This window comes from Cupressus sempervirens, chromosome 6 (genome assembly GCF_028749045.1).
Source record: "Cupressus sempervirens isolate cs-2001-9-10 chromosome 6, ASM2874904v1, whole genome shotgun sequence".
Classification (NCBI taxonomy): Eukaryota; Viridiplantae; Streptophyta; class Pinopsida; order Cupressales; family Cupressaceae; genus Cupressus; species Cupressus sempervirens.
In genome coordinates, this window is record NC_143123.1 from 669,144,830 (window position 1) to 669,160,590 (window position 15,761).

The 15,761-nt window shown below is 38.3% G+C and overlaps 1 protein-coding gene across 6 annotated transcripts in view; it reads right to left on the bottom strand.

The window, feature by feature from the left end:
• NBS1 (nijmegen breakage syndrome 1) overlaps positions 1 to 15,761 on the bottom strand; it is a 280,347-nt gene that overhangs the window by 136,751 nt on the left and 127,835 nt on the right. For all 6 annotated transcript variants that reach the window (XM_089789301.1, XM_089789303.1, XM_089789302.1 and 3 more), the window contains 3 exons: positions 12,526 to 12,575; positions 12,211 to 12,331; positions 12,042 to 12,128 (listed from right to left, as the gene is read on the bottom strand). In XM_089789301.1, coding sequence (XP_089645427.1) covers positions 12,042 to 12,128; positions 12,211 to 12,331; positions 12,526 to 12,575 — 258 coding nt within the window. The remainder of the gene's footprint in view (positions 1 to 12,041; positions 12,129 to 12,210; positions 12,332 to 12,525; positions 12,576 to 15,761) is intronic.

A 15,761-nucleotide genomic window follows, 5' to 3' on the forward strand; every position in this document is an offset into this window, starting at 1 on the left:
CGTAAGAATAATACAAAGTATGGAAACACAATGTTGCATACAGAATGTTAATGACACATACTGTAGATTTCAAACACTAAATAATACCCGAACAAGTATGGAAGAACATTCACCAGATTGATAAGTATTTGCAAAATAATGAGAGCGCTCCAATTTGCTAGATATAGACCGAGTTGAACACTGATGAAATAGGGTGAGGGTTGAATCCCACCGAAACCGTGCAAGCCCAATAGGGAAGGTCTCTCACTTCTGAAATGGCGAACAATGCCGAACTCCAACAGGAATCTGCAATACAGAGAGATATAATCAAAGCATACCTACAGACTACCTACAAGCCGTGTTTAAATACCCATCAGGAAAAGCTGTCTGAGGGTGTACAAAATTAGCCAACAAAGACACAAACTATGAAAACAAAATAAAAATGGATCCGAGATAAAATAAATCAATCAACCCATTACAAAGATTAAATTATTATTTATTTTATAATAAGGACATTACAGTCCTCCCGTCCCAAAATTTGCTTGTCCTCAAGTAAGTGCAATGCCAAGTGTTGGAGGATGTGCTCGCCTTCTCACGTTGCGTCGTCCAACAGTAGTTGTCGCCAGCATACCAAGTATTCCCTCACAGTGCAGTTCCGTAGGACCTTTTCACGTACTTCAAGAATCTCAACAAGTTCCAAAATGAGCTTCCCTTCCTCATTGAGTGGTGGAAGATCAGTAGTGACAGTGACGTTTTTCCCTATAGCCTTCTTCAGACAAGAAACATGGAAGACATTGTGAATGCGGCTACCCTCTGGAAGCTCCAATTCGTACGCTACCTCACCAATGCGACGGATCACGCGATAGGGACCATAAAAACGTGGCTTCAATTTCTCCTTCCCTGTTCCCTTTAATGAAGACTGTCGGTATGGCTAAAGCCAAATATAGACCAGATCCCCTACTTCAAAACTCCTTTCTATCCGGTGTTTGTCGACGTACACCTTCTGTCGATTTCATGCCTACTGCAGGTTCTCCTTCAAGCTCCTCAGTACGTCCTGTCCCTCCTGTAGCCAATCCTTCACACTTGGAGCACCTGTCACCCATAACTATGTCAATGAAGGAGAGGGGTTTGTGCCCGTACAGAGCTTTGAATGGCACCATCCCGATTGATAGGTGATACGTGGTATTGTAGCAATATTCCCCGAAATGGATCCATTTGACCCACACGCATTGTTGTGTTGAGACGTAGTTCTGAAGGTAGCCTTCAAGCCATTTGTTCACAATCTCAGTTTGGTCGTCTGTCTGCGAGTGATAACTCGTGCTCGATGATAACTCTGTCCTTGCCATCCAAAACAATTCTGTCCAAAAAATATTGACGAATCATCCATCCCGATCACTGATAATGTTTCGGGGTAACCCATGCAGGCGAAAGACTTCTCTGAAAAATAGATCGGTGACTTGTGCAGCCTAAAGGATTCGAGGGGATGGTGAAGAAGTGAGCATATTTTGTCAATTTGTCAACCACCACGAAGATGCAGTCCTTTCCGTTCACCTTGGGAAGACCTGTTATGAAGTCCATTGATATACTTTCCCACTTATGTTCGGGAATTGGCAAAGGTTGTAATAACCCGACAGGAATAGTATGTTCGGACTTGTTCTGTTGGCAAACCGTACATTCTCTCACATGCTGCAACACATCCCCTTTAAGTCCATTCCATAAAAATCTCCCCCGAATACTTCTGTAAGTTTTTAGTAAACCGGGATGTCCAACTAGAGGGGAGTCGTGCACTTCCTTCAGTATCTTCTGCTTTAGTTTGGATTCTGGCACTAGGCATATTCGATCTTTATAATAGATGATATCATCCACCACTCTGTACCGATCATCGTGGATGTGGCCATCCATTATCTCACAAGCAAAAGTATTCTTGGAATATTCTACTAACAGTTGTGCCTTCCAGTCAGCTGAGATTTGGTCTAGCAAGCAGATGGCGGGTTTTCTGGACAAGGCATCTGCAACAACATTGTTTTTCCCTTTTACATATTCAATGTCGAAATCAAAAGACTGAACTTTGCTTACCCATTTTTGCCATCGTTCGTTCAAGTCTCATTGCTCCAAGAAATATCTCAAACTGTTGTGATCCGTACAGACTACAAACTTGGCACCTACCAGATACTGTCGAAACTTACTTAGTGCATGTACGATGGCCAACATTTCATTGTTGTAAATGGAATACAGGCATTCTGCTGGTGTAAGCTTCCTGCTCTCATAGCCGATGGGGTGTCAATCTTGCATCAAAACCGCTCCAATGCCTCAACCGGACGCATCGCATTCCAAAATGAACGGTCGGGTGAAGTCAAGCAGTGCAAGAACCGAGCAAGTGCTCATGGCCTCTTTTAGCTTATCAAAGGTAAGTTGTGCTTCTTCGTTCTACTGGAAAGCCCCTTTCTTTCTCAAGTCCTTTAAAGGTGCACTGAGCTGAGAAAATCCTTTGACAAATCTCCTATAGTAACTGCACAATTCGAAGAACCTTCGCAGATTTGTGAGTGATTTTGGGGGAGGCCAGTTGAGGATAGCTTGAATCTTCTCCTAATGCACTTGAAACCCATATTTACTGACAACATGCCCCAAGTACAATATCTTTGTCATACCAAACTCACATTTGGACTGCTTGGCGAATAGGGACTGTTCCTCCATGATACTCAGAACTTCATTCAGATGCTTCAGGTGCTCCTCCCATGTCCTACTATAAATAAGATCATCAAAGAATACCAATAGATACTTTGATGAAGATGCGGTTCATGCACGATTGAAATGTAGCAGGTGCGTTGGTCAATCCGAACGGCATGACCAGGAACTCATAATGTCCGTAGTGGCAACGGAAAGCCATTTTCTCCACATCTTCCCTCATTCGGATCTGATGGTATCCGGAACGGAGATCTATTTTTGAAAAATAGACCACGCCATGTAGTTCATCAAGCAGCTCATCTATCCGTGGGATGGCATACCTGTTCTTTATTGTTCTTTTGCTCAACGCGCAATAGTCCACACACATTTGCATAGTTCCGTCCTTTTTGACCAACACCATCGATGACGCGAACGGGCTAGACTGGGTCGAAACCATCCTTTCTCAAGCAATTCCAAAATCGTCCGCTCGATCTCATCCTTGAATTTCTTGGGGTGGCGGTATGATGTGGGTATGATTGGTTTTGCCGTTGATTCCAACTCGATTGTGTGTTCAAACCCCCGATGAGGTGGTATGCTAGGAGGAATATCCATGAAGACTTTTTCATGCCTACTTAAAATATCCTGAAGTTCATCATCCTGTGGAGATGTTTGGTGCCCCTTCATAAGTTTCGCCGAGAAAAAACACTGCGCAGCCCACTCAACGTCATCATGCCACAAGACTGCCTCCATCCGATGCATGAAATCTTGCTTCAAACCTTCATTTGCCATCCCTCGAAGGACAACCGTCTTTTCGTCAACCACAAAAGTGAAGTCCATCTGCTTGAAACTCTGAGTGTACTCATCAAGTGTCTCCATCCATTGTATGCCTAGCATGACTTCCATGTCAACGAGGTCCACTATGAAAAAGTCCTCTGTCACCTTGTGATTCCCCATTGTGATGCTCAGCTAAGGAACAAGGTGCGTGTAGGGCAAGAAAATCCCTCCGGCTACCTTAACCTGAAAGCTTGCGTGTGCTTCCGTAGGGAGACTTCTTCGCTTTACCAAGGATGAGTTTATGAAATTCAAAGTAGCTCCGCTATCCAACATCACTGTAACCCTTTGTCTTTGAAGGGTAGCCCACACACGGAAAACTGTGCACCTCAAACTGCCAGCCAATGCAATGGATCCCCCACACTGTACCATGGCGGCGATCCTCTCCGTACGGTTTAAACTGGCCATGTTGGTGTCAGTGTTAGGTTGGTCATCTTCAATCGGCATTTCTTCCTGTTTGTGTTCATCCTCATCATCGGACACAACCTCGATGTAATGGATCTTTCCCTTCCCGAGGCATCGGTGGCCAAGCTCCCAAGGGCCCTTGCAATTGAAACACAATTTCTTCCTTCGAAGTTCTTGTCGAGTTAACTTCATCCAATGATGACTTCTTGGGTGGAGGTTTGTCTCTCGGAAACGTCGGTGGTTTCGGATGAGTGACTTCGAGAGGATGAGGTCGATGCTGACAACGATGCCATACTTCGTGCCTTACTGATTGCTTTCGACAGGGTAGGCGGATTGAATCCCTTCACCCAACCTTTCAGTGGTTCTGCCAATCCGTCCATAAAGAGCACGACCCGCCTTCTTTCGGAGATGTTTGTGACCAACACAGAAAGTCTCTGAAATTCCACAATGAACTAATCTACGGATCCAGTTTGCCTCAGTTGTGCCAGATCTTTGAAATTGAGCTCGGGGTCTTTCCCATCGAATCGTTCTATTAATCTCTCCGTAAATTCCGCATAGGTCTTTATTTGATCATGCCCTAATGTGATGGTGTTGTGGTGCCACCATTCGTGCACAACTCCTTCCAAGTGCAACGCGGCAAATTTGATAGCTTCTTCATGCATCGGATTCAGCATGAAGTAGGTATCGGCTTTCATCACCCATGCTTGTGCTAAAATGGAACCTGATCTATCAAATGGAGACAAATTCACCTTACTCAATTTTCTCCTGAGATCATTGTTAAAGTATCCTCCTCTATTTCCGCCTCCTAAGTATCTCATCCTCAGATCTGCGTAATCTTTGTAGGAAATGTCCTCTTCAAGGTTAGCATTCCTTCAGTCCTCTCTTATCTCTTCAAAAGTTGGTAGTCTCTCTCCGTGATGTGCTTCCGTCCGTAGTGGAAAAGTCGGCATGGAAGGTCGAGAGGATACTGACTGAGGGTGTGGTTTACCCGATACTGAGTCCGCACCGCCATTTTGTTCTCCAGATATTTTGTTCTTCGCCAATTTCTTGAGGGTTTCCTCCATGAGTCGTTGAGTATCTGTGATCTGTGCCTAATTCCGAGCAGGTTCCCTCAGAAGTGCCACAAGTTCGATGCCCGTCGGTTCCTGTTCGTCAGCCATTTGATCAACAAAATGCATCCTTCTCTTTCGGCTATAAACTTTCATTCACCATCCACAGGCTGGCAAGATCGAAGAGCTCTGATACCACTATAATGTCCCTCACAATTTCACTGGTGAAAGTTGAGGGCTACCAAACTGTCATATGGATGTGAAGAACAATGCAGAGGTACAGATAATGAATTGCAAGCTGTACGTGAGTGATAGTGGTATTGAACTGGATGCAAAGAGGGTCGTACATGAACCAAACAGCCCGTACGGTGTTAGCAAACCGTACAGGTAAGTTAGAAGGTTGTACGGGATATATAAGATGGTTGTGCGGTGCAAAAAGATGTTCGTACAGTGGACAAAAAAGGCCATACAGGCATATAATGGTGAATGCCATACGGAGATGAACAAGGGTGAACTATGCCAGCCGTACCTAGAGTTAAGCGTCCGTATGGGAATGTTTGCTGACCATGTCGATGGACCGAAGGCTATACGGCCATACAGTGACAAGCAGCAAGCCGTACGGATATGTAGATGGAGGATTCAAATCGTACAGAGGTAAAGGGCAATGAGGAATGAGCCGTAAGAATAATACAAAGTATGGAAACACAATGTTGCATACAGAATGTTAATGGCACATACTGTAGATTTTGAACACTAAATAATACCCGAACAAGTATGGAAGAACATTCACCAGATTGATAAGTATTTACAAAATAATGAGCACTCCAATTTGCCAAATACAGATCGAGTTGAACACCGATGGAATAGGGTCAGGGTTGAATCTCACCGAAATCGTGCAAGCCAAATAGGGAAGGTCTTTCACTTTCGAAATGGCAAACAATGTCGAACTCCAACAAGAAATTGCAATACAAAGAGATATAATCAAGGCATACCTACAGACTACCTATGAGTCGTGCTTAAATACCCATCGGAAAAAGCTTTCCAAGGGTGTACAAAATTAGCCGACGGCGACACAAACTACGAAAACAAAATAAAAATGGGTCCGAAATAAAATAAATCAATCGGCCCGTTACAAAGATTAAATTATTATTTATTTTATAATGGGGACATTACAACCTTCTTGTGTGCCCTTTGTGATTGGTAAATATTGTGTAGCCGACAGGATGTATGTCGTCGATAAATACTGTGTAGCCGACAGCCCCTTCGGGAAGGTTCTTGTTATGTAGCCGACGAACCCCTTCGGGAAGGTTCTTTGGAAAGTATATATACACCCTCTGGGATCATTGTAATCATCATAAGCAGTATGTAATATCTTTGGCATATGCAAATAATAAAAGGAGTATTGTTGTTCTTGTCTATTGTCTGTGTGCATTAATTTATTTACCCCGTATGGTAAACACCCTTTCAATATTACAAGAGAATTGGGTGGTAGAAGCCAAAGAAGAATGGAAAAATGATGTTGCAAAAAGTAATCTCATCTAGAAAATAAAAATTGACCCTAGTAGTTCAGATAAGTTTTGTTTAAAGGGGGATGTTCTTTGGTATAAAGAGCGCTTGTATCTCTGCAGGAATTCCACTCTTAAACACAAGATTCTCAATGAACTACATGAGTCCCCAATTGGTGGCCATCGGGATTTTTGAAGACATATCATAGGGTCAAGCAAGATTTTTTTTGGGAAGGGCTAAAAGGTGATGTTCAAAAGTTTGTGGCTAAATGTTTGGTTTGTCAAAGAAATAAGGGGGAAACAATTAAGACACCAGATTTCTTGCAGCCTTTATCTATTCCTACCCAACATTGGGAAGAGGTATCTATGGACTTCATCACAGGGCTCCCCAAATCTAAAGGCCATAATGTCATCATGGTAGTAGTTGATCGCCTCACTAAATATGCACATTTTATTGCATTATCACATCCTTTTACAGCAAGTATAGTGGCAAAAATTTTCTTAGAGAATATCCAAAAGTTACATGGTACACCTACGGTTATTGTTAGTGATTGTGATCCTATCTTTACTAGTCACTTTTGGAAAGATTTATTCTCATGTTTGGGTACTCAATTGGCTCATAGTTCTTCATACCATCCGCAATCAGATGAGCAAACTAAGGTGGCTAATAAATGTTTGGAAGGATATCTATGTTGTTTTACTTCAGAAAAACAATCTCAATGGGTAGATTGGCTACCTCTTGCAGAATGGTGGCATATGTTGAGATAGCCTTGATTGTATCTAAGTCATAGATATACATATCATTGTTAGAATCAGTTATTGTTGGCATGTTTATACTGATACAATTCATGAAGCAATGTCTACTATAAACAGGAAGATCACAACTATGACATGATTAAGACTTCTTGTATTATCAAAGGATAACATCTAGTGTGATAAATATATATTGATGTCTTTAATATGACATTCTAAGATTATTGTGATAATGTATTATATGATAATCCTCCTGAGCTAGGAGGCAGTGTTAAGTTGTAGCTTCTGTCGGATTGAACTGTCCTAGAGTTAATCCTTCTGTGGTTATTGGGAATCATTAATTAGACATACTCTATATATATATATTGTATGCTATATATATTATATATAATATAGTATAGATATGTTATAATGTTTTAATTAATGATTAATTAATATATATAACCATAGAGACATGTCTCTTCACAAGACATGCCTCTTGAAGATATATTTATATATCTTGGAAATCTGCAATTGAAACACATAGAATTATCACAATGCTATTACATTTGTAGTTATCCTAAATCTAACAATACAATACTTCTTTTCTAGCTCATCAAAAATGTCTCCATTTTTGGCACTTAATGGATATCATCCTCCTTCCATCACATCATCATTAAAGGTGTCACCAAGAGTTCAAGCAGTAGAGGATCACTTGCTTCATCAACAACAGGTACTTTCAGGACTCAAGGAGAATTTAGCTATGGCACAAAATCGAATGAAACAAGCGGACCAACATCATAGTGAAAGAAATTTTGAAGTTGGGGACTAGGTCTTCTTGAGATTGCAGCCTTATAAACAAATCTCAATGATGCAACAAAAAAAGAATAATAAGTTGTCTCCAAGATATTATGGACCATACCAAATCATGCAAAAGATTGGTAGTGTTGCTTATAAGCTTGAGTTGCCACCAACAACAATGATACATCCAATTTTTCATGTTTCTTGTTTGAAGAAGGTAATTGGGCAGAATATTCCTACTCAAACAATACTACCAGAACTTGATGAAGAAGGAAGAATAATTTTGGAACTAGAGTGCATTCTTCAAACACGCACAAAGAAGCTAAGGAACAAAACCTTGACTCAGTTCCTCATCCAATGGAAGAATTTAATAGTTGAAGAGGCCACATGGGAGGATGAGGAGTTCATTCAAAAGAATCCACACTTGGTTAGCATTAAGGACAATGCTTCTTTCAAGAGAGGGGGCATGCTACGCCTTTAATATTATTGTATATAGGTTTATGAATAGTCAGCTTGTGGCTATCTTAATCCTTAATTAAGTCATGTTATCATTATTATATTATAATTTAGGTAGGTAGGTCGGCCTAAGTGTTATGAAGGGTTGTGTCTATTCAACCTAAGCATAAATAGGTATTTATAGGAGGTTGTGAGTCTTATTTCATCATCAGATTGTGAAGTGTGTTCTCATTGGAGATATTTGGAGGTTGCCCCCTCGAAGTGGCCTATAACTCTCAGCTATTATCAAGTGTTTATATAATATTTCATATTACTTCTTCTATTGTGCAATTTATTTCATTACAAAGGACTTAGCGATGCTTCATTACTTCCTTGGATTGGAAGTCCAACAGAAGTCTGGAAACATCTTTCTAAATCAAGAGAAGTACACTATTGATATTTTGAAACGATTTAGAATGTGAAACTGTCGACCTATGTCAACACCTATGGAAACCAATTTACACAAACTAAAAGAAGCGACTGTCGAATCAAGAGTTATAGATCCTACTCTATATAGACAAATAATTGGGTCTATGATGTACCTTATGAATACTCGACTGAATATCTGTTATGATGTAAATGCATTGAGCCAGTTCATGTGTCAATCTCGAGAAGTACATCTTGCTGTTGTGAAGCATATACTAAGGTACCTTTAGGGTACCATTGGGTATCGACTTAAATATGAGAATACCAGTTTAGAACTACATGGATATACTGACTCTGATTGGGTCGAAAGTGTGACAGACCGGAAAAGTACATCAAGATGTTTCTGTTTAGAATCAGCTATAATCTTATGGATTTGCAAGAAGCAATCTTCAATTGCTCAGAGTTCAACTGAAGCAGAGTACATTGCAACCGCAATGAGCAAGAGAAGCAATGTGGCTTCGAAAACTGCTTGTAGGTCTATTTAGTGAGCCTCTGAAACCTACCATCATTCACTATGATAATCAAAGTTGCATCAAATTATCTATGGATCCAGTATTTCATGATAGAACAAAGCATATAGAGTTTCCTTACCACTATGTAAGAGACATGGTGGAAAGGATAGCTATGTAGTTGGAGTATATTAATAATAGTGATCAAACAACTGACATTCTCACCAAGCCTCTTCCAAAAGTGTAAGTTGATCACTTTAGAAAGAAACTTGGTACGGTTGAAATGTAAGTGTCTAAGATTAAGTCTCAAAATTGTATTAATATTTATAAAGATGTTTAAAGTGTAAACTCTTTTACCATATGCGTGACTATGATTTATGGGCCTATTCTATTTACATTATTAAATGGTGACGATATATTAATGATGAATTGTTGAATCTAACATTATAAGATGACTTTATAATGATTAGATCACTATCCTGATGAATATCATGTGACTTGATATTCATGGACAAGTCATGATAGTTAAAAGGACAGATTGATAGATATCATGAGACGTGATATCAGTAGAAGATCATTATATTCTCTTATCATGGTGGATATTATGAGACGTAATATCTATGAGTATACCATGATCTCTTATGGTAGACATCATGACACTTGATGTCTGTGCACACACCATAACTGAGAAGAATATCATGAGACTTGATCTTCTTAAGCATATCCTCTGATATCACAAGTTTGGTGATATCTCTTTTCAACAAGGAGAACTTATATCTATATATATCTATGTGTGTGTGTGTGTGTGTACATATGTATATATATACATACATATATATGTATGTATGTATATATGTATATACATATATGTATATACATACATACATACATATATATCTATGTATGTATGTATATATATGTATATACATACATACATACATACATATATACATACATATATATATGTGTGTGTACGCTGTCTTCCTTGGCTAAGAGGGAGTGTTAAAGTATGTAGCTTTGGCTAGACAATATCTGTACTCAATGATATCAGAATCTATACATATGTATATATACCAATATGATTACATACTGATATATATACACATATATATAATCTGAATTCTATCGATTTTGTATTTACTGATCTCTGCATCATGACCAATATCATATATATATTCTGATTGTGTCTCAGCTGTATTTTATATATACCGATCCTTGCTTTGAATTAGTATCAATTTGAATGATTGGACTATGATCCTAATTACAATGGTCGTGATACTATTATTAATGGTAAAGTATATAATGATCATTGATTAGCATTTCTTATGTTTTAATAACATCAATCGGGTATGATCGTGAATGGTCATGTCTCCATTCAGAGACATGCTTATTCACTATCACACGCTTTCATTATTGATTTTATCAAGCATCGAAATCAATTAATGCAAGGCAGATCTGAAGGAGAGTAAATAGAACTTGAAGAATATTTTGATACATCACCATAGTGTTAACACATACATTCTAAAGCAAATTAAATCCATTGTCATTAAAGTTTGAACCTGCAACAAATCAATCATCAGTCAGCATTATACTGAAATTGAAAAAACATTCTGAAATCTGATATGAACTTATAATAACTTTACAAGTTACCAAAAAGGCACGGTTTTGAAATCTTCTGTAATGGCTACAAAACTATCACAAGATTCTGTAAACAAGCAAGGAACAGAAAACTATCATTGCAGTCTTGACGGTGACAAGTGGCAATTCACAGAGCACAGAAGGGATGGTCAGCATTGTTGCCTGCTACAAATTCAGTTACAGTCTATTTAAGCCATACCATGTATTGGAGCAGCTCTAACTAGTTGTATTTCATTCATTGTACTGTTCCCAAATATAAAAATGAGGTGAAATTATAAGTGGAACCTGCCAAGCTGGGATTTTTCCCCTCTACATCAGGGGTTTCCATGGTGAAAATTGTTATTATGTGTGTGTTCAAGTGAAACAGCGTGTTTCCATTCTTAGTCGCATCAAAATAAGCTTCCATAAGGGAACACCAAATTCTAACTAGAGCATAAGTTAAAGGTTTGGTGATCTGTAGCTAAAAAAGATTACTTCTGTAGTAGACTACAGATTGTTTACCGTACAGGTAAAGTAAATGAACGCATACAGAAAGTAACAACAGAACAGTAGCATAATATTCGCAATAGTAAGTGAATGATGAATTACAATGATCCCGGATGGGATATAAATACTACTGCCGAACCTTCCCGAAGGAGTCCGTCGGCCACAATTATTCTATCCGTTACAAACTATTTACTGCCAGACCGTCGGCTACAAAAACACCGCCAGACCATCGGCTACAAAAACACCGCCGGACCGTCGGCTACAGAAACATCGCCGGACCGTCGGCTACAGAATACAAAATACCGCCGGAACCATCCAGTCGGCTAACACAGATCACTCTCCTAATGTCCTATCCAGGAAACTTGGAGAAACAATGCTTTTAAGTTCATCAAAAACATACAAATGCATTGTACCAAACAAATCATCTAAAATTAAATGTCTGTAAATGTATGATGTATGTAGACTTAATGTAAGATAAGCCTGGCTGACATTGCACTAGAAAATTAAGAACTAATAGGTATCTTATTCATTTCAGAATGGAGAAGATAAATCTAGAGATACAGAACACAGGTGCCCCATACCTGCATGCTTTCATTCTTCTCAGCAACAGTAATTACAGTTGCTCCGCAAGCTTCCAGCAGAAGGTACAACCTTTGTTTGTAATGGTACTGCAATAAAACATTCATCTGGAAAAAGATCTATGAGGTAAAATCAACTTCCAAAATCATCAGAAAGGATTAAAAATATTACCCAATCTGATGGTCCAACCATAAATGTAAATCCAGATAAGCATGTTTCCCGTAATTTTGAATCCACAATCTTGACTGGTATAGATACTGGCCCTTGTTTTAGCGTCAAAGTAGGGGCAAAGCTGAATAAGAATCATGATTATTATTTGAAGCAGCTTAAGAATAGTGGAATACAAGAATCATATATATATATATATATATATATATATATATATATCAAATATTTTAATTTAAGAGTACAGATTTCCAATTACAAACGTCAGACTTGAGTTTGTCAGAAAAGGTAGTTCATCAGCAGAGAGGAGCATTTCAATACCTCAAGCAGTTTGGAATTTCTGAGAGTGAAGATGCTTGCCCAATCATAGCCTGGTAAAAGTATATAAGGCCATCAAGTTAAAGTGAACCAAGTATGACTTGAATCTTAAAAAATTACCATGCATATCAAAAAGTTGTAAACAGAATAATTAGATTGCTTATCATGTGATACACCAGATCAATGAATGCATTATTAGTCATCACAGTATTGTGTTAGCTTCCTGGATTAGATATAGGCACTGCCATTGTGTCTAGATTTAAGTGTTGACCATAAAACTCTGATTCTATTCAAGACATGCCCTCTTGCTCCTCATTGCTTAGTCCAAAAAAATTATCTAGAGAGAATTGATAGCTTTAGTTCAATATATAACGATTGTGAAGGTTGATGACTGGTAAGAACACCATTACCGCCACATTCATGTCCTTAGGGACTTCTTTGACAGCAAAAACCAATATTCACTCTGGATTTGCATAACAGCAACCATGTCAGTGTTCTAGCATCTTTTTTTATTGAAACAAACTAAATCATTTACATTAGCTGTGGAAATGTCATGTCTGATATCGTCTTCTTTTGCATAAAGATTTCTGGTTTTTGGTGCTTTTTATCGTCAACATTTCGGATCACACTCCGTGATCGATCACTGGGATGAAAGAGTATGCAGGATATCTTTCATCCTGAAAAGTATGTTATCTTTCATCTTGAGATGGATCATGGAGTGTGATCCAAAACATTGATGATAAAATATTAAAAATGTATACACAAAAAAACCAGAAATCTATATGTAATAATCAAATGGATTGAGGGAGTCTAATTAATCTTCTTCTTTTGTCAAGATAACATGCCAGTAAACTAGCTGCAATGTTAGGAAGACCTATAGCACATTGTCTTTGCATTGGCTCTCTCCTGTGATGGATGATGACAGTGCCAGCTCATGTTCCCCAAGATCTATGAGTGTCTATGAGTGTTAGTGCCGGTTTCCAGGCTTGATCTCTAATTTCAGTCTATCTTGAGTCTTTGTTTCAATTAGGGATCTTTCCCCTGTGTGGATATTTGTAATCATAATATGATCATATAGCTATTTGTATTTACACTACAATCATATGGCTTAGTGATTACATCTCTAGTAACGTTTTCAGTATTGTTATGTTTTATTTGTTAGTATTTTGTTAACTCAAATAAGATATGATATTAATGTCCAACAAGAGACCACAAATGGGCCTAAGGAACTGAAAGTACAAACAGAGGCCACAAGGGCCTAATTATCTCTTTAGTACCATGCTATTGTAACTGAATGTGCCATTTGAGTCCCATTAACTTGGTTTGATCATTTGTGGACATTAATATATATTATTCAATTGTTTCTTTACTTCTTTAAAGAGTTCTAATAGGACTACTGCATTTCAATCTTTACCACTATCAAACGCTTTCTCCTGTCTTAAATATGAGATCAGAGGGAGGTTTTATTGTCTTTTCAGGGATTGTTTCTCTCTTTTTGAGTTCTTCAGCTATGATGATCAGAGGTGTCTTGCACTTTATCTTCGGGAGGCCACCAAACTTCATCAGCATACTCTTCAGTTAGCTACATCTCAGATCCACACCTCTGACCAGCTCATTACTGCCTTTTACTCCCCCTCATCACAGGGTGTTAAAAGGCCTTTTAGTACTACTCCTAGATCAGTCAAGCATTGTACCAGTCTTTTCAGGCAGTGACACTCCTCCAACAGGCCTCAGTGTAGATCTCAGACTTTGAATCGTACACAATTATATCCTTCTGTTTCTGACTACTTTGTACCAAGGAAGGACTCACCTTCTGTTTCTGACTACTTTGTACCAAGCAAGGACTCATAGTCCTTACCTAGTGTTTCTTGGTCTTCTATCTTGTTTTGGTTTCTTTTCTGACACCGTTTTGGTGTTTCTTGTGTGGTCAGCTCTTTTGTTTGTATGCTCAATCCCATAAACCTTTCTAGTTTTTTGCTGGACATTAATATTATTATCTTATCTTATCTTATCACCAAAGTTTGTATGTGCAACAGCCATAATTCTTTTTAGATAGATTTTACAGTTGTAATCAATACTAGCACATGTTTGTTCTCTTTCTTTAGAATTTTGAGTTCAAAAATTTATATGTTGAAATCTCTGATGCAATTTAGGTTGTGTATGTCCGTAGCCCTCATGTCAAAACTACCACACCATTTAGGGGACACATACATACCTAGATTGATAGATTCTTTCTTTAATTATTGTCATTCATGACAGGATTCTATCCTCTCATTGTTATGAATTGTTTGTAATTTCCCACTATACAAGAGCTTAATTATTCATGACAAAATATTCTCTAAGTCATTTTAGTTGCTGGTGTAAATATATTATATCCAAGATTCCAAAGGACAATCCCAGCAATTCAAAACCTCAACACCTAAACTTGAGTCATGTAAGGGAAATCCTATTTCAATTTTAGCCTTGAGAAGCATACTAGATGAGATATCCAAAGACACACAAGTGCACCTGATTTATATTAGAAAAACAAAAAAATGGATTGAAAACTTGCCAAATAGTCAGCTAACTTGCAGGAACTCATGAGTTTTCAAGCTCACCACACTGAGTTGACTTGAACCCGTAAGCCAAGTCAGGGCAAGTCAAGGAGAGTACTTGGCAAATTCTTGCCAAGACTCAGCCAAGTTTTCACACAGACTCATAAGTTTTCCAGTCAAATTCCTTGGCATAAAGCTATACAAAAGCCAAGCAATTTCAGCATTTCAATTCATTTTCAATTTTTCCCCACGAAAGTCCATGGAAGAAAAATAGGAGGGAATGGATTGGAAGGATATTTCAAGGCACCTTCAAATATTCAAACCACTACATATCTATCTGTCTATCTACTTATTTATATGGATTCTAAAACCAGAAAATTTGAAAATATAGGGGAAATATTGGTTTTCTTTTTTTTGATTGGTAAGAGGCCGAAGCCAAGATTCATTATTATTATGTGGTGTGATTAATTATTATTATTTATTAAGCTTTTGTAGAGTCGAACCCAAGACCTCTCGGATAAGAGGTTCACAATTTACCATTGTGTTGTAGGCTCTTGCCTTTAGGGGAAATATTGTTCATTTCTCTAAGTGCCCATCAATTTTTAACATTTTTCTATTTACTTAAATTCTATTTTATAACTAGCTGTTTTAATTGCAAAACTCTACAGATATTTATTTTTTGTGTTAAAACAAGCATTGTCAAGT